The 14,325-nt window shown below is 41.2% G+C and overlaps 1 protein-coding gene across 4 annotated transcripts in view; it reads right to left on the bottom strand.

Moving 5' to 3' along the window:
• The window catches only part of nlgn4xa (neuroligin 4 X-linked a), a 62,684-nt gene that overhangs the window by 22,977 nt on the left and 25,382 nt on the right, over positions 1 to 14,325 (bottom strand). For all 4 annotated transcript variants that reach the window (XM_029839515.1, XM_011618771.2, XM_029839516.1 and 1 more), the window contains 1 exon segment: positions 13,687 to 13,839. In XM_029839515.1, coding sequence (XP_029695375.1) covers positions 13,687 to 13,839 — 153 coding nt within the window.

Here is a 14,325-nt window from a genome sequence, read left to right as displayed (position 1 = left end):
GGCCAACATGACAAGCTGAAGTGGCGGGAGCCATCTTGCATCTCTGCAGCAGGTCCACCACAGTGCATGGTTGTCAAGGGTTACGAAACAACTCTAATCCTCTGTTGTAGTTGACTGTGAATTTAGTGTACAATGTAATGCACAGAAGCATAGATGAACAGGGTTTGTCATTCAAACGAAGGTGAGTTAAGGGGCTCAGACGTTTGCTAAGCTAGTGTTTAACCGAACATTCTTACTGTCAGACAATCAGCTCATACATGCAGGACATGTGTGTTGACACATTTAGGTCATGGTATAGGTAGAGCAGTATTACAGGCAGGGACATGCAGTTTATGAGCATAAGGATGGATGCATTTATTAGGCTTTAGATAGGTTAATTAGGAAGAGAAGCTGCAGACACCACCTTATGCCTCCAGAACATCAAAGCGGCATTGGCCCACTTGGTGATCGGCCATCTCGCTCTTCAAATGTCTCTGCCCTCGAGTTGTTGAAGCGACGTTGCTCTGTAATCAGCTTTGCATCTGCTGAAAGGTCCAGCCCCACAGATATCATGCAAATGAGCCCAGTCTTTGGTGAAGTGGGGCTTTTTGATTAGGCCTGATTCATCCTGGAGGTCCACCGTTATGTAAGCTCGGATCATCCGGGCCTGGGCCAAGGCGGAGCCGCCTCTCCAGCGGCCTCACAGAAAATGAAATGCTTTCCTTCACATCACTTGTAGCAACCAATTGTTTGTGTGGACTCCCGCACAGACGAACCAGGAAGTAATCTCTTCCTGAGTTTATGAGATACCTGGGGATGTGCACCTGGGTAACTGTGCATATTGCTCCTCTTCACACAACACCGGTTTTTTTGTTAGTCTTTGAAGCATAAGCATGAAAGACTGTTCACCTGAAGCAATCAGTATGAGATTCTCAAAAAAATCCCAAAAGATTTGAGATAAATTGACATACTGCTGATATGTATGATACATACATATCAAAAAGAAAGATGGTAGCTTGAGATGAATTCACGCCATAAAATTTGAATGAATTGCTCAAGGTTGGTCACGCGCAATCATAGGCTTGTGTCACAATGATGCGTCAGCTACCGCTTGTGGAACCGTTTCTGTCATAATTATTTATGGAGACCTGGGCTGGATTATGTATGAACAACAGGGAGGGTTATGCGTAGTATATCAAACACTGGGGCAACAATCATTCATCAAACTGTCTCAAGCCATCAAGAATATGATGGATTTAACATGAAACGTGCTGGTACAGAGAGAAGCTAGGACTCATAATGGATGGTTCTCACAAAAAATAGGTTTAACCATAAAGTCCTGACAGTCCTGAGACCTACGGAAGCACGTAGGCACTTTTGTACTTAAACTGATGCTTTGAAAATGTGTGAATCTGGCTTACGCTGTTACTACAGACTAACCACAGTAGGTCTAGTAGACTAACCACATAGGACTTTAATTAACCTGTGGTTTCCATTTTTTTTAGTGATTGACTTCCTCAACAGGGCAAAGAGCAACTTTAAAGCTTTTAAGAGCAAAATGAACCATTACTGTCTGTAGCTGATGTGGGAAAGAAAAGCACAGCAGCATAAGTGAGGTTCAAAATCCTTGAATATTCTCTACCCAGCTCTAAAAGATCATTTGCAGCCATTATAGGAAGTATAGATAGAAATAGGAAGTATAGATAGAAAATAGTCCGAATTTCCTCATGTTTTTTTCCATTACTCACTTTGATATGAGATTTTCAATAATTTCCCTTTTTCATTTACAGGGAAGTAAAGCGTTTTAGTTTTTATCTGTCATTTTAAAAGTTGCACCTGCCTTTGATGCACCAGCTGTCCGTGAGAGCTGAATGAAGATAGATTTAGCCTTTGTGCAGAAATTCCGCTCTTTTGCCACGGCAGACGCTGAAGGCGATTCCACACTTGACAATGACAGCTGTATATTCAGACCTTTTCATTCATTAGAATCCCACCTGTCAAGGTAATCACCTCTTTTTAATGCCATTCACTTTATGTCAGCTTACGTCTTTTCACCTCAGTTTTCTCTCAGATGTCAGGTCACTTAGTTTGGACAAATATTGGCAGAAAACAGCATTTCTAAATATCCCCTTTTGTCGATGAATCACAACAACAGTTCCAAAAAAAAAACAAACCCTGACCCATTTACTGACATCACAAATATGGTTTTATACTGTGTAAAGAGCAAGTCATTAACGCAGGAGGTCAAAAGGTGCACCACCAATGGAAAACAGGTTATGGACTTTTCAACTTAAATGTTCTTGGCCAGTCTTGAATGGACATTGACAACTGGAAACTTTTCCTCAAGGCTCTGTTTGTAAAAATTGGAGCACAGTTTATGTTTTCTGATCCCCTAAATTCCTACATATATTGACTTGACTTCTGAGCATTTCACCGGTTCACGCTGACATTCATGCATCTAAGCTGCAGCTTTGGGAGCTATTTTTGGTTATATTGTCTGGCTCGGGGACACTTTCAGGTGTAATATGCAGCGGTCTGCATCTAATCAATGATCTTTGTATGGAACAAGAACAATGTGACCTGTTAGGAATTGCTTGTATCCGTGTTTCTTAGTTTACTGTTACCCTCCCTGCTCATCAGTCTCTGGCGGGGGGGGGGCTGATCTACATCTGGCTGTTGCTTCCACCTTCATATCTGCACAAAGTCAATCTTCTCACTTCCTCAGCCTAAGACAGGCTCACTCCTCAACTCCTCATCAGTTCGTTGTTAAACATGTTGGCTTCTGAAAAACAGTATTTTGGATTATTTGCCTCTGCTCTGCATTCGGGGATCACACAACTGACCTTTTTCCGTCTTTTTAGTCCTATGCAGCATTGCTCAGCCTCGATTTCTAAGCCTCAGCCATCTTCAGCTTTGTGTCACTGCTCTATTTTTTTCCTCATTACTAACCCCCGTGTCTGCGTTGTTGGTCCAGCTTTCTATCGTATGTGCAACGCTCCCATCTGAGATACAGCCAGGCCCTATGAAGGCTCTGACAGAGGTGAGGCAGGTCAGCCAGAATAAGTGGAACCAATTCTCACAATTTATGATTTGGAGAGTAATGTCCTTGAAGAGAAGCCTGACAGTGCAGAAGTGCAACCATTTTGACAGACTTGGACAATTGCATTTTTGTCTTCTTCAAAAATCACACGTACTGGATTAAATCAAGCAGTATGCTGGAATGTGGGGTCAAAGATAACAGCCCATATGTCAAGTGGGATTCAGACTTTAATAGATTTCCATGTTATAAATAAGGTAAACGTGTAGAATATAAAATATATCTTTTTAGAATGACGTAAAAAAAATGTTAAGGAAACAGTCAAATATGGCAATAACGTAGGGAAATTCAAGCCCAGAATTGGAAAGAGGAGTAAAAACTGCTCATAGAAAACTGAATCATGCTAGAAATTCCTATATAGCACTTTGTGCAATGGCATGTACTGTTGCACAACCTTAAAAAGAGGCCGTAATTTTCACATGTACATTTACATAATGTGTATTGTTTTTTTAAAAAAAACAAAAAAAAACAGATGTCCAAATACAATATTCTCTATTTGAATCCTAATTAAAGTGTGCCATTGGGTTGCAGGAAGTGACTCAAAATCCGAAAAGGTGCAGAGAGAAATGGACCATGCTGATGTTGGTGAGTGCTTGTGCAACTGCAAAGCCAATAAAACGGCAGCTTGCAGATCAACAGATCAACCCACTAGCACGCTGTCATCTGAGATTACAACTAATGTAGCTATTGTTGATGTCAATTTGCCCCACTTAGTTACCTCTGATTCAGCTGTGTTGTAAATGCATGTTTTCTTAGTGTTTATTACTATAATATAGCATCAATTTAGGTAATTAGTGTTCCATTTCCACATTCTGCATATGTACTATGATGTTTTTCAGTTTAGATAATTCAGAATAATAAAATAAAGGTTGTAAATCACTCTCCCCTCTGACTGAAATGGAAAATCTAATTTGTCATGTTTTAAACATTCCTTTTGTTATTAGCTGTTTTCCCCACTATTATTCCTTTTAACGATGGCTGAAGAAATAAATAAATTAAATGTCTTTTTTGGAGTATCTCAAAGCTTTCTAATCTGTTGCATTCAGTAGGAAAACAAAATATCTTTCCCTCCTGTATCCTTTGATAATACAAACTCTGGCTACCATTATTTCATACACCAGAGGTTTTGTGAGTGCATTCAACCTTTCAAAGAGCAGTAACAATGTGGCCCTGTACAAGGGAGGACTGATTTCTAGACAACAAAACTACAGCTACATTCTGAAAATAAAAGTTTTGAACAAGTGGAAATGATGTAAGTAAAGCACACAGAAAAATAGGTCTGTGCTTTCAAGACACTCCAGCTTTATTCTGCAATATAAAAAGATGTTGTTGGCAAACAACTCCATAACACAGCTGGTGGTGTGCTAAGTGATAATGAGTGAAAAAAATCCATTGAACAAACAGATAAAAAGATATCTGCAATAGACCAATGATTCTACCAATTATTGTTCAAATTACCAATGGATCTAATATGACTTTTTTAAAAAAATTCTTTTTGTAATTAAAACAAGTGTAACATGAAAAATACAACAACTACAACACATTCCTTATTTAGCTGTACTTCGTTTAGTTATACCTTAACGATCATTTTAGTTCCTGTTGCTGGATTTTTTAAAATCTTTTTTAAACATGTACGTTTATCTAATATGTTCTTTTTCATATTTTATTATGTAGTGGCTGGTGTTTTGATGTAGCAACTACAAAATAATAACATTTTAGAAAGAACATACTATTGTGACTCAACTTTGATGTGCATCCTAATTCAAGTTCCTTTTAATCAAGAGATTAGTTGTAAAATTCACATTTCTGAAACGTAAACCTAAATGATCCTTGACGAGCAAAAGGTGCTGTCCGACGCTAGCACACGCAGCTGATTACTGTGGACTGCACAGCAGTGGCCCTTACGTCACACACAGATCACCATCTATCATGTTAATCACTGTTTTGCCAAAAGGGCAGACTGCTCTCACCCGCCCTGCCCTGCGCCAGCCAAAGAGAAAGGCCTGCGTTTCACAGCAGCTGCAATGCTCTGCTTATTTTTGAGTTAAGTCACAAAACATCACCTCATCTTCTGAGTCACGGTGCATATCTGCCGCGCTATCTTGTGCGCTGTCATCACCCCACAGCTGGGGGCAGCGTTGGGGTTTTTGGAGTTGTAATGACCTCCTTCCAGCTACAGCTGTCCTTGCACAGATGAAGGACTCATAGGAGGAAGAGCAGGCTTAGAAACAGCCCTCTGGCTACTAGATAAACTAACTAAGAGACCAGAATAAATTTGAATCGTGCTGAGGGGATTGAAGACATACAAGGAGGGATAGAACACATGTTAAGGTTGGTGTCCAGCAAAGATGGCTGCTGGGGAAAAGGTGTCAACGGAAACGAAAATAATCCCTAATCTTAATCAGCATAATTTAAAACTAAATTGCATGACCTTGGCCCCAATTGGCCAACCAGCAACAAAAATGACCAAATAACTGCAAAAACTGAAATGCAATGTAAAGCACATGGACCGACAAGCTGATTAATCACCTACTATTTAATTTGTTCACCAAAAAAAAAAAAAAACTCATCCAATTGATATTTACAGTTCATACATTGGATTAGTGTCATTATTTACAAGCGGAATTTCAACGTGTCAGTGACAGCTGAAGTGACAGCAAGAAAAATGAGGCCTTTGAATATTGAATTTCACATTCAGGGCCAGATTATGTTTCTATCTGTAGCCCCTTCCAACCCTTCCCCCCAACCAGTACCACCCACCCCGCCAAACCCGACTTCACCCTGGCATTCCAGCAGATGCGCAGCAGCTGCTGCGTTCAGCGTTAAGTGTAAAAGTCCAGTGCACAGCACCTACCCAGCAGCGAGCAGCTGGAGACTGGCTAGTGAACACGGTGAAGCATCCAAACACCAGAGGTAGTAACAGTAACATGAGGAAGAATTATAGTGCATTAACAAGAAGGAACTCTACAACTTTTATTTCAATTGTGCCCCTGTGGGCTTATTTCTTTCTTAATAGGTACTTGCAGCCACATAATGCTGGATTTTGTCCATCTATCTTTTTCATTTCTTATTTAATGCAGTGGAGTCCATTCCAGCCATGACTGAGTGAGCTGGCAGGCAGGCAGGCAGGCAGGCAGGCAGGCAGGCAGGCAGGCAGGCAGGCAGGCAGGCAGGCAGGCAGGCAGGCAGACAGACAGACAGACAGACAGACAGACAGACAGGTTGCCAGTCCAGCACAAGACATACGACTGTCCCCATTCTCTACTCCTAATTAAAAGAGCTATAGTAAAAGGTAATTCAGGCTGTGTGTACGGATTGGGAAGAAGCATTTTTCTTCTCCAAACAGTCCCCCTTGTGTGGTCTCCTTTTATTTCTAAACTCTGTTCACAGAAGTTCTCCAGATCAGTATGTGAGACTTAGGGGCCATTGGATCTGACGGTCCACAGTGTTGAAAGCATCTGGAGCTGGAAAATGAAGTCAGTGGAACTTCAGCGCTTTAACACAGCATACAGAAATCAGCTTCTGCATCTCCGATGAACTCCAGCATCATCATAACCTGAACAGTAATCTAAATGTATATCGCAATTTGGAACAATGTGGATTTGTACAAAGTTAATAAAAACAAACTCAAACTAGTCTGCATTGGCATAGAAAATGGTCATACACCTTTGTAAAATTTACATTACATTTACATTGTAAATGGATGGATGACTGGCTGGATGGATGAGGGAGGGAGATAGGATGAAGCATCAGCTGATCTCTTCAGGGCATATTATGTAGTTGCCTGACATCTGCTCACAATGGATGGTGGGTGGGGGGATGATGATCAGGAGACGGGAGGGGGATTGGGGGAGGACAGCAAATGGAGTGCCTGACAGATCGCCGGGCAGCCTAATGAAGTTCACCATTACTTTGGCTCTTGTGATAACTTCCTGAGGCCAGATGGCACTATATGTTATCCAAGAGGCCTCACCCTGGCAGGCAGCTGTAGCTTCCACACAGCCAGAATTAAAAATGCCATGATGACCTGATGATACGGGCTGCAACCTGTGAGGGCCACCCTGTTGATGTTGACGGGCTACACTGCTAACACTGCAGAATAACTGTGATACGGAACAGATGCTCTGAGAAGTCTCTCACAAAGGCATTTCACTGTGTTTTCCTTGATTGAATGTGTGCATTGTTGTGTTGCCATTGTCCAAGTATCATTTTTCCCTTTCATTTTGGATGTCTTGAAGGCATCATACATATGCTGTGCTGTGAACAAATCAAATCAAATCAATCTTTATTTATATAGCGTCTTATAAAATCAAAATTGTTTCAAGGCGCTTTCCAGAATCCCAGGGCCTGACCCCAGACAAGCAACAGTGGCAAGGAAAAACTCCCCTTTAACAGGAAGAAACCTTGAGAAGGACCAGGCTCATGGAGGGGGACCCTCCTGCTGATGGCCGGCTGGGTAGAGAGAGGAGAGGAGAGGAGAGGAGAGGAGAGGAGAGGAGAGGAGAGGAGAGGAGAGCAAGGGGGTGGGGGGTGGGGGGGGGGGCAGAAAAACTACACAAGAATCAATTTGTCTGTCTATGATAGTAACTGGAACTACAGAATTAACAACAATAAGCTTTTTCAAAGAGGTAGGTTTTAAGTCTGATCTTAAAAGTAGCGATGGAGTCAGCCTCCCGTACCTGGACAGGGAGCTGGTTCCATAGCAGGGGGGCCTGGTAGCTAAATGCTCGGCCCCCCATTCTACTCGTAGAATCTCTGGGAACCACAAGTAGACCAGCATTCTGAGAGTGGAGTGGTCTATTGGGCTGATAAGGTATCACTAGCTCCTCCAGATAGGATGGAGCGAGGCCTCTGAGGACCTTGTAGGTCAAAAGAAGGGTTTTAAAAATTGAGCAAACTGGTATCTATCAGATAAGTATGATCTAAACCAGTCTAGTGCTGTCCCTTTAATCCCAATCACATGTTCCAGTCTATGTAACAGGATGCTGTGATCAACTGTATCAAAAGCAGCACTGAGGTCCAGCAGAACCAACATAGAGACCAGTCCATGATCTGAAGCTATGAGAAGATCATTAGTAACTTTAAGAAGTGCTGTTTCTGTGCTGTGATGAGCTCTAAAGCCTGACTGAAACATCTCAAACAGGGTGTTTCTCTGCAGGTGCTCCAGTAACTGAGTCACCACCACCTTCTCAAGAACAGATGTGCAGGTCACATAGGTTAGGGCTAGGTTCAAACTTAATATAGAAAGCCCATCAGGCTGGATTTGAAACCAGAACTTGCTAGCTATGGGGAGACTGTGTGGGTGAAAACATAGCTGTAATCGTGACATGATGAATATCATATTTTCGTGAAAAAATTAAATTAAATCTCAGAATGAGCATAGTGACCCAGAGTTGACTATTAGCTCCCTTTTTAGCCAACACTGAATCAATGCTGAAAAGCTTTTATCAACCCTATTATTGAAATCAATTTTCTATGTTCTGCCTGCTGCCAGGCCAAATCAAAGGCCCCTGCCCCCCATTCCCCACAGACAAAACCAGCTAGTTAAATTTATGGTTATACAGAAAATAATATCTAGTAAATGAAAGATGGAAAGACAGCCGATAAAGTAGTGTGGGCCTTGGAGCAAAGCCTTAAGTTCACACAAGGGGGAAAGAACAGCTAAAAACTTCACATCAGTCCTTTGGTTTTATTTACTCGGGCATAGCACCAGATGGGCGTCAGGGTCTGTTTGTCTCGATACAGTTAACCCTTTTATAAGCTGCCGACTTGTCCCGGGTGTAAGTGAGGGCAGCTGAGGGTTCAGGCTCCAGCCATGATCCCGATTAAGGAAATGTGGCAGAATATTTTGGACAGTAGAAATAGATTCCCTCAGGTCCCTAAATGTCTGGATCCAGCAAGATTATATATGCAAACCTTGTAATGCAATTCCTACGTTTAATTTGAGGTGTTTTTTATCTGTTTTTCTTTTATGGCATATGGTCAGGGTTTAAAGGGTTTAATAATAGACCTTGAGAATAGATTGCTGTCCTATAAAAAGACTGGGGCCACAAGCATTGCAGGGAATATCCTACTCCCACTGCCTGTTTTGATTGGCTCTCCTTAACTGACCTTCCAAACTTCTAAAAATTCACTGCATGAAATGTGTTGAGGCAAATGTCATCAAACCATTTTCTGCTGCAAAACACATTCAGAGCGCAGCCGAAATGTCAAGACAACGGTCCAGAACAATCACAGAGGCAGAGACGGTACCAATCGCTGTCACAGAATCAGGCATATTTGGCCACAAGAAGGTCACAATCGATCGTTGTATTTTCGCAGCAGCAACGACTCCACATTTGTTTGTTTGAAGAAAGAGAACACTGACTGATTATAATTATAGGAGCGCCTTTATGGTGCGCTAATATTGTTTCTGCACCAAGGTCGGATCCAAACTGCCAAAATAGGGTTAATTAGTGGCATAAATGTATGATGGCTGGCCACATGAAACACCGACACTTTTAAAAGGTCATAAAAATCCCTGGTTTATAAGTTACGCAGAGGACACATGCTTCTCTGCCCATTTGAGCATCTGGAGGTTTGGCAATTTGCTCGAGGGAACCTTGGCAGTGCTCTGAAAATGTCCATCTCTGCTGCTGACCAGTCCATTTTCCAATTTTTGCTCTGGGAGGGCTTTTCTGCTGCCGGTCCCAAAATCTGGAATAACCTCCCACTCAATCTCAGACTATCAGCCCCTTCATTGTCCCACTTTCATTCCTTGGTGTTTCACATGGCATCATACTCTGTTTTTGTTTTAGTGCTTCTTTGGTCAGAACATTATTATTGTTTTATTGTTCTTCTGTTCTGTAATTCTATGTTCAGAACTTTACTTTCCAGCTGTGGCTGTTTTAAAGTGCTTTATATACTGTATAAAGTTAATGATGATGATGATGGTGATTAACCCTATAAAGCCTGACACATCAAAAAATAGCCAGAAAATTCTAATTTTTTGGAAATGAGATGTTTATTGAACCTTTTAACAAAATCCCAATTTTTTTTGGATTTTGTTTATGACATTTTTTTTGTATCAAATATGATACATTAGGCGATTTCGGCAACTTTTAGCTCACGACTATGTTAACTTTAGACACAAAAACAAAGTTTGCCCATAACATTTTGACAATATAGAACATGAACAACAACATTTTTCTCTTTGGTTTTTTTGCATAGCACTTTTTAGCACAAGAGGCACACTGCAGCCTCTTTTACGGGGTGGTGTTGGAGTTGTTTCTGGAGAGGACAGTGGTCTGCCACACTTGATTTTGGTTTAGAAAAAAGAGACGTCTCAGAATCTCGCGTATCAAATATGATACAAACGGCTTTAATGGGTTAAGATGAGGATGACTGTCCCAATACAGACATCGCACACCACACGCAACACTGTCTTTACACAAGTAGCCCTTTTAAGCTCACACTCGTGCCAGACACTCACATATTAGCACATTCCCCTGCCAGGAGGTCGCGGTTGTCAAATCACATGTATTCTAACACCCTGACATCTGGTGATGCTTATGGAGCGGCTGCTAGGTTTGGCTCTCTTGATGTGTCCATTTTGTCCTTGCACTGATGAGTATATTCCAAATTAACGCTTTTTTCTAAACCTAACCAGTCGGATAAATAAAACTAATGCTAACCAAAGCAGAATTATCACCTGACAAGACAAAATGTCAACCTTCAGTTGTAGATATATGATAGAAAAACCAACATGATAGAAAAACCAAACACCAGCACAAGCAATTAAATGAAGACACATTTTGCTTGTTTATAGTTTGTATCAGGTCTTCATTCAGAAATGTAATAAATAAATGCTGCCAGTGTCTGGCAGACAATGGTATATTTATATTCCTAACAGTCCTGGACATTTTCAATAGGTGTGCCTCATTAAGCATCCCTAATTTTTTTGTGTCTGTCATCAACTGAAACCGGCAACTGGTTTCCTGCAGCTGGCAACACGGCTGTACATTGATTAGCACCATTGCGTGCCTTTTGTGTTTGTGTGGGCTGCCTGCAGATCCTCGCTCTTCCTCCTACGATCCCGAGTCATGTGACCTTGGTGCGCTTGTGCATGATTGTTTGTGTCTTATGTGATGAACGCAGTGAAAGCTGGAATAGGCAGCTGATGAATGGATGATTGCTTTAATCTTTGCACCTAAGTGGTGTGTTATTTTAGTTTGGCCAAGCTGCTCTGGAGTGGAATCATTTTAGTCAGAATAAGCCTTGTTCTCACCCAGCTCGGCAGTTGAACCGATTCCATCTGATGCCTGCTGCTCCTCCACTGAATCAGCCATTTTAGTGTTGTCACTCATCTTTTCTCGCTCACTATTTTTGTGGCCCTATCTGTATCATCATCTGCATTCCCTCTCCCTGTTGCTCTCTTTGCCTGTTTTTGTTCTCTCCTCCGCAGTGCACACTATTCCAGAACACCTTTTCCCCTCTGGCTCGCAGGCAACTAAATATAGCGACTGGTGCAGACAGCTCGGCTTCATAACAAATGGTAAGAGAAGCCGAGCAGCAGATGAGCACGAGCGCAGGGGTGAACTCTGGCTTTTCAGACAATTAAACTCAAAGAAGAAGAAGAAATCAAATTTACATCTAATACAAAGAACTAAGGATACTTTTCTACTTTACTAAAATTTCCACTTCTTCCAAATCAAGGTCAGTTGCATTCTGGACTCTATCTCTGCAGTCACCAGGGACCAGGCACTAATGTGGAGAGGCCACCAAGACTTCACAGGACATACTCAAATGAACTTAGTTTACTGCACCACTGTGGCTAAACAGGCATTTTTTTTGGTTGCTTATCATGATGTAAAAGGAACCAAGAAAACACCTGTTTAGGCATGGAAAGAACTTCCATAGAGAAGAAAAATTAAAATCTTTGAGCATTTAGGGGGCATACTGGCATATGCTCTAAAATCCTCTGAGCCCCTGTCATGCATTTTCCATTTTTTTTAAATCTGCAACCGTAACTAGGAAGACAAACTCTCTGACAAGGACCTACTGCATCAACCAAAATGATTCCCACCTAACCAGAGTCTGGAACCCTGGAACCTTAGATTAAAAGTATGACACTCTACCTTAGCTATATGGGCTCGATTTCTAACATTTTAAAGTTCTCCAGACATAACAGAGCCATCATCCGCTCAAAAAGTATCTGGTGCAGAACATCAATCGAGTTTAAATGTTGATAAGATGTTTTTTGGAAATTTCCCAAGAGTAAATGACGAGCAATGACTCCCGCTCCAAAACCCTACATGTTTCCACATACACTTGTGAATTTTGGTGCCCAAACAAAATGTAATTTTTGCTACAAATTCAGTTATAATGGCATATGCTGTGGCTTGACAGCAGCATAAATTCCAAAGTATAATGTGATAAAATGAAAGGTTATAAAAAGGTTATATAAAAGCTTTTAAGGTAGAAATTTAAGGATCGACTTTGGATGGTTGAGAAATGTCCTTATCGGTATTTCACAAGTTCCTTAACAAGTCAGCTACAAGTGCTTCTAATATTTCAATCTTTAAAAAAAAAGTATTTCAAAGTACATTTCTTCCCTTTCTGTTAACATATTTAATAGCTTCCACCAAATTGTGGTTGATGGTCACAGTCTGCTGCTTCCAGAGCTGCTGCTACATCATCTACTTTGGAAAAGAAAATGATAACATTGAAAAATGCTGATTACATCAAGACTTATCATGTTCTTTAGGAGCTTCATTAATTAGAAACACAGCAGCAGTATATTTAATGCAACTCTGCTGAATTGTTGCCTGTGTACACCGGGTGTGTCAAATTAAAATACTCACGTTTCTCAACTGTAACTCTTATTATTAATTTGTCACCGGGGAATGAACTTGCATTCACCGCAGGCGTAGCAGGCTGCGAGACAGGTTTGCTTTCAAACTAATTCTGAGGTTTTAGCATAGTTTGCATCCTCCATCCTAACATCAAACATCCCTGCTCCAGCAGTTGAAATGTTCGTTGAGTCGACGCAACTTTTTGTCTTCAGACTGACTCCAGTGTCCCAAAATGCTGACGCTATTGTCCCACCCACTGTGAAATTTCACATCACATTGTATTTTTGATACTCACAGCGGCTCTATTTACACATCATGTGCACTATTGAGGTGACTTGATGTGTGATGGCACAGAATGATTAAAGTAATTGGAAAGAATACACATGTAACAGACTTCATTTACATGTACAAAGTGTTTCGAATGAAGACAAGAAAGCAGAATCTTCCACCTACGCTGCCATTAGCAACAGATTAGGATTGGGAAAGCGTAGCACTATTATGTTTGATCTTACAGCCCTATGGATGTCAGTAGAATCTTGGATATCTTGGAAAATTCATTCCAACATCAAGGGTTTAAAAAAGACACCCACTGACAACCTCAATGAAAGTAAAATATAATACCATCATAAAAGTCAGCTCACAGTAGCTCTCATCCACGCGGAGAGCAGCCAGTTGCTGAAACGACGGGACCCAATTAGCCGTTAAATCAATCGCAAAATCAATAATTCACTGCAGACCTAATTAGCCGCCTCCAGACTAATGAATTGGTGGACTCACCCAGAACTCCGAGCCGGTAGTTGATGGTGATGACGATGACGTTCCCATAGCTGGCCAGGATGCTGCCGTCAATCATGTTGCCTGTTCCTTCCATGTAGGATCCTCCGTGGATGTAAACCATGACTGGCTTTAGCCCGTTTTCATCGTGGATGTCTGCAAAGAATATGTGATGGCAGATTTTTGAAAATAATTCAGTTTAGCTTAATAATTTGTGCCACTGCTGAAACACATGCTAATAGTTTCAAATATGACTGCACCAAAGCAACAACACAAGCACATCATCCTAAGCACAAACCCAAACAGAATAAGATCTGATTTACCCATAAAATCCATTTATTTGGCCTGTGTAGATTCCCCACCCCTAAATACTATTGAGTATGGTCTTACAGCTGGGCTACTAAGTAGACATAAGGTGGGTCAACATGTAAAGGGGCCTTTCTCCTCTTACTCTAGATAACATGACCTCTTAACCTCTCATTGATTAGAAGTTCCCATACTTGCATTGTTGGAACTTAGAGAGACTCACAGTGTCTTAATATAACACTATTCCAGCCACCAGAATTGAATATACACAAGAGTTAGGTTTCCAAACTCTTCACATCTCCAGGGACTCCGGTAGCTTTTATGAAGATGGTTGAA

The sequence above is a fragment of the Takifugu rubripes genome, chromosome 8 (assembly GCF_901000725.2).
Source record: "Takifugu rubripes chromosome 8, fTakRub1.2, whole genome shotgun sequence".
NCBI lineage: Eukaryota > Metazoa > Chordata > Actinopteri > Tetraodontiformes > Tetraodontidae > Takifugu > Takifugu rubripes.
This window is presented reverse-complemented; position numbering and strand designations above follow the sequence as displayed.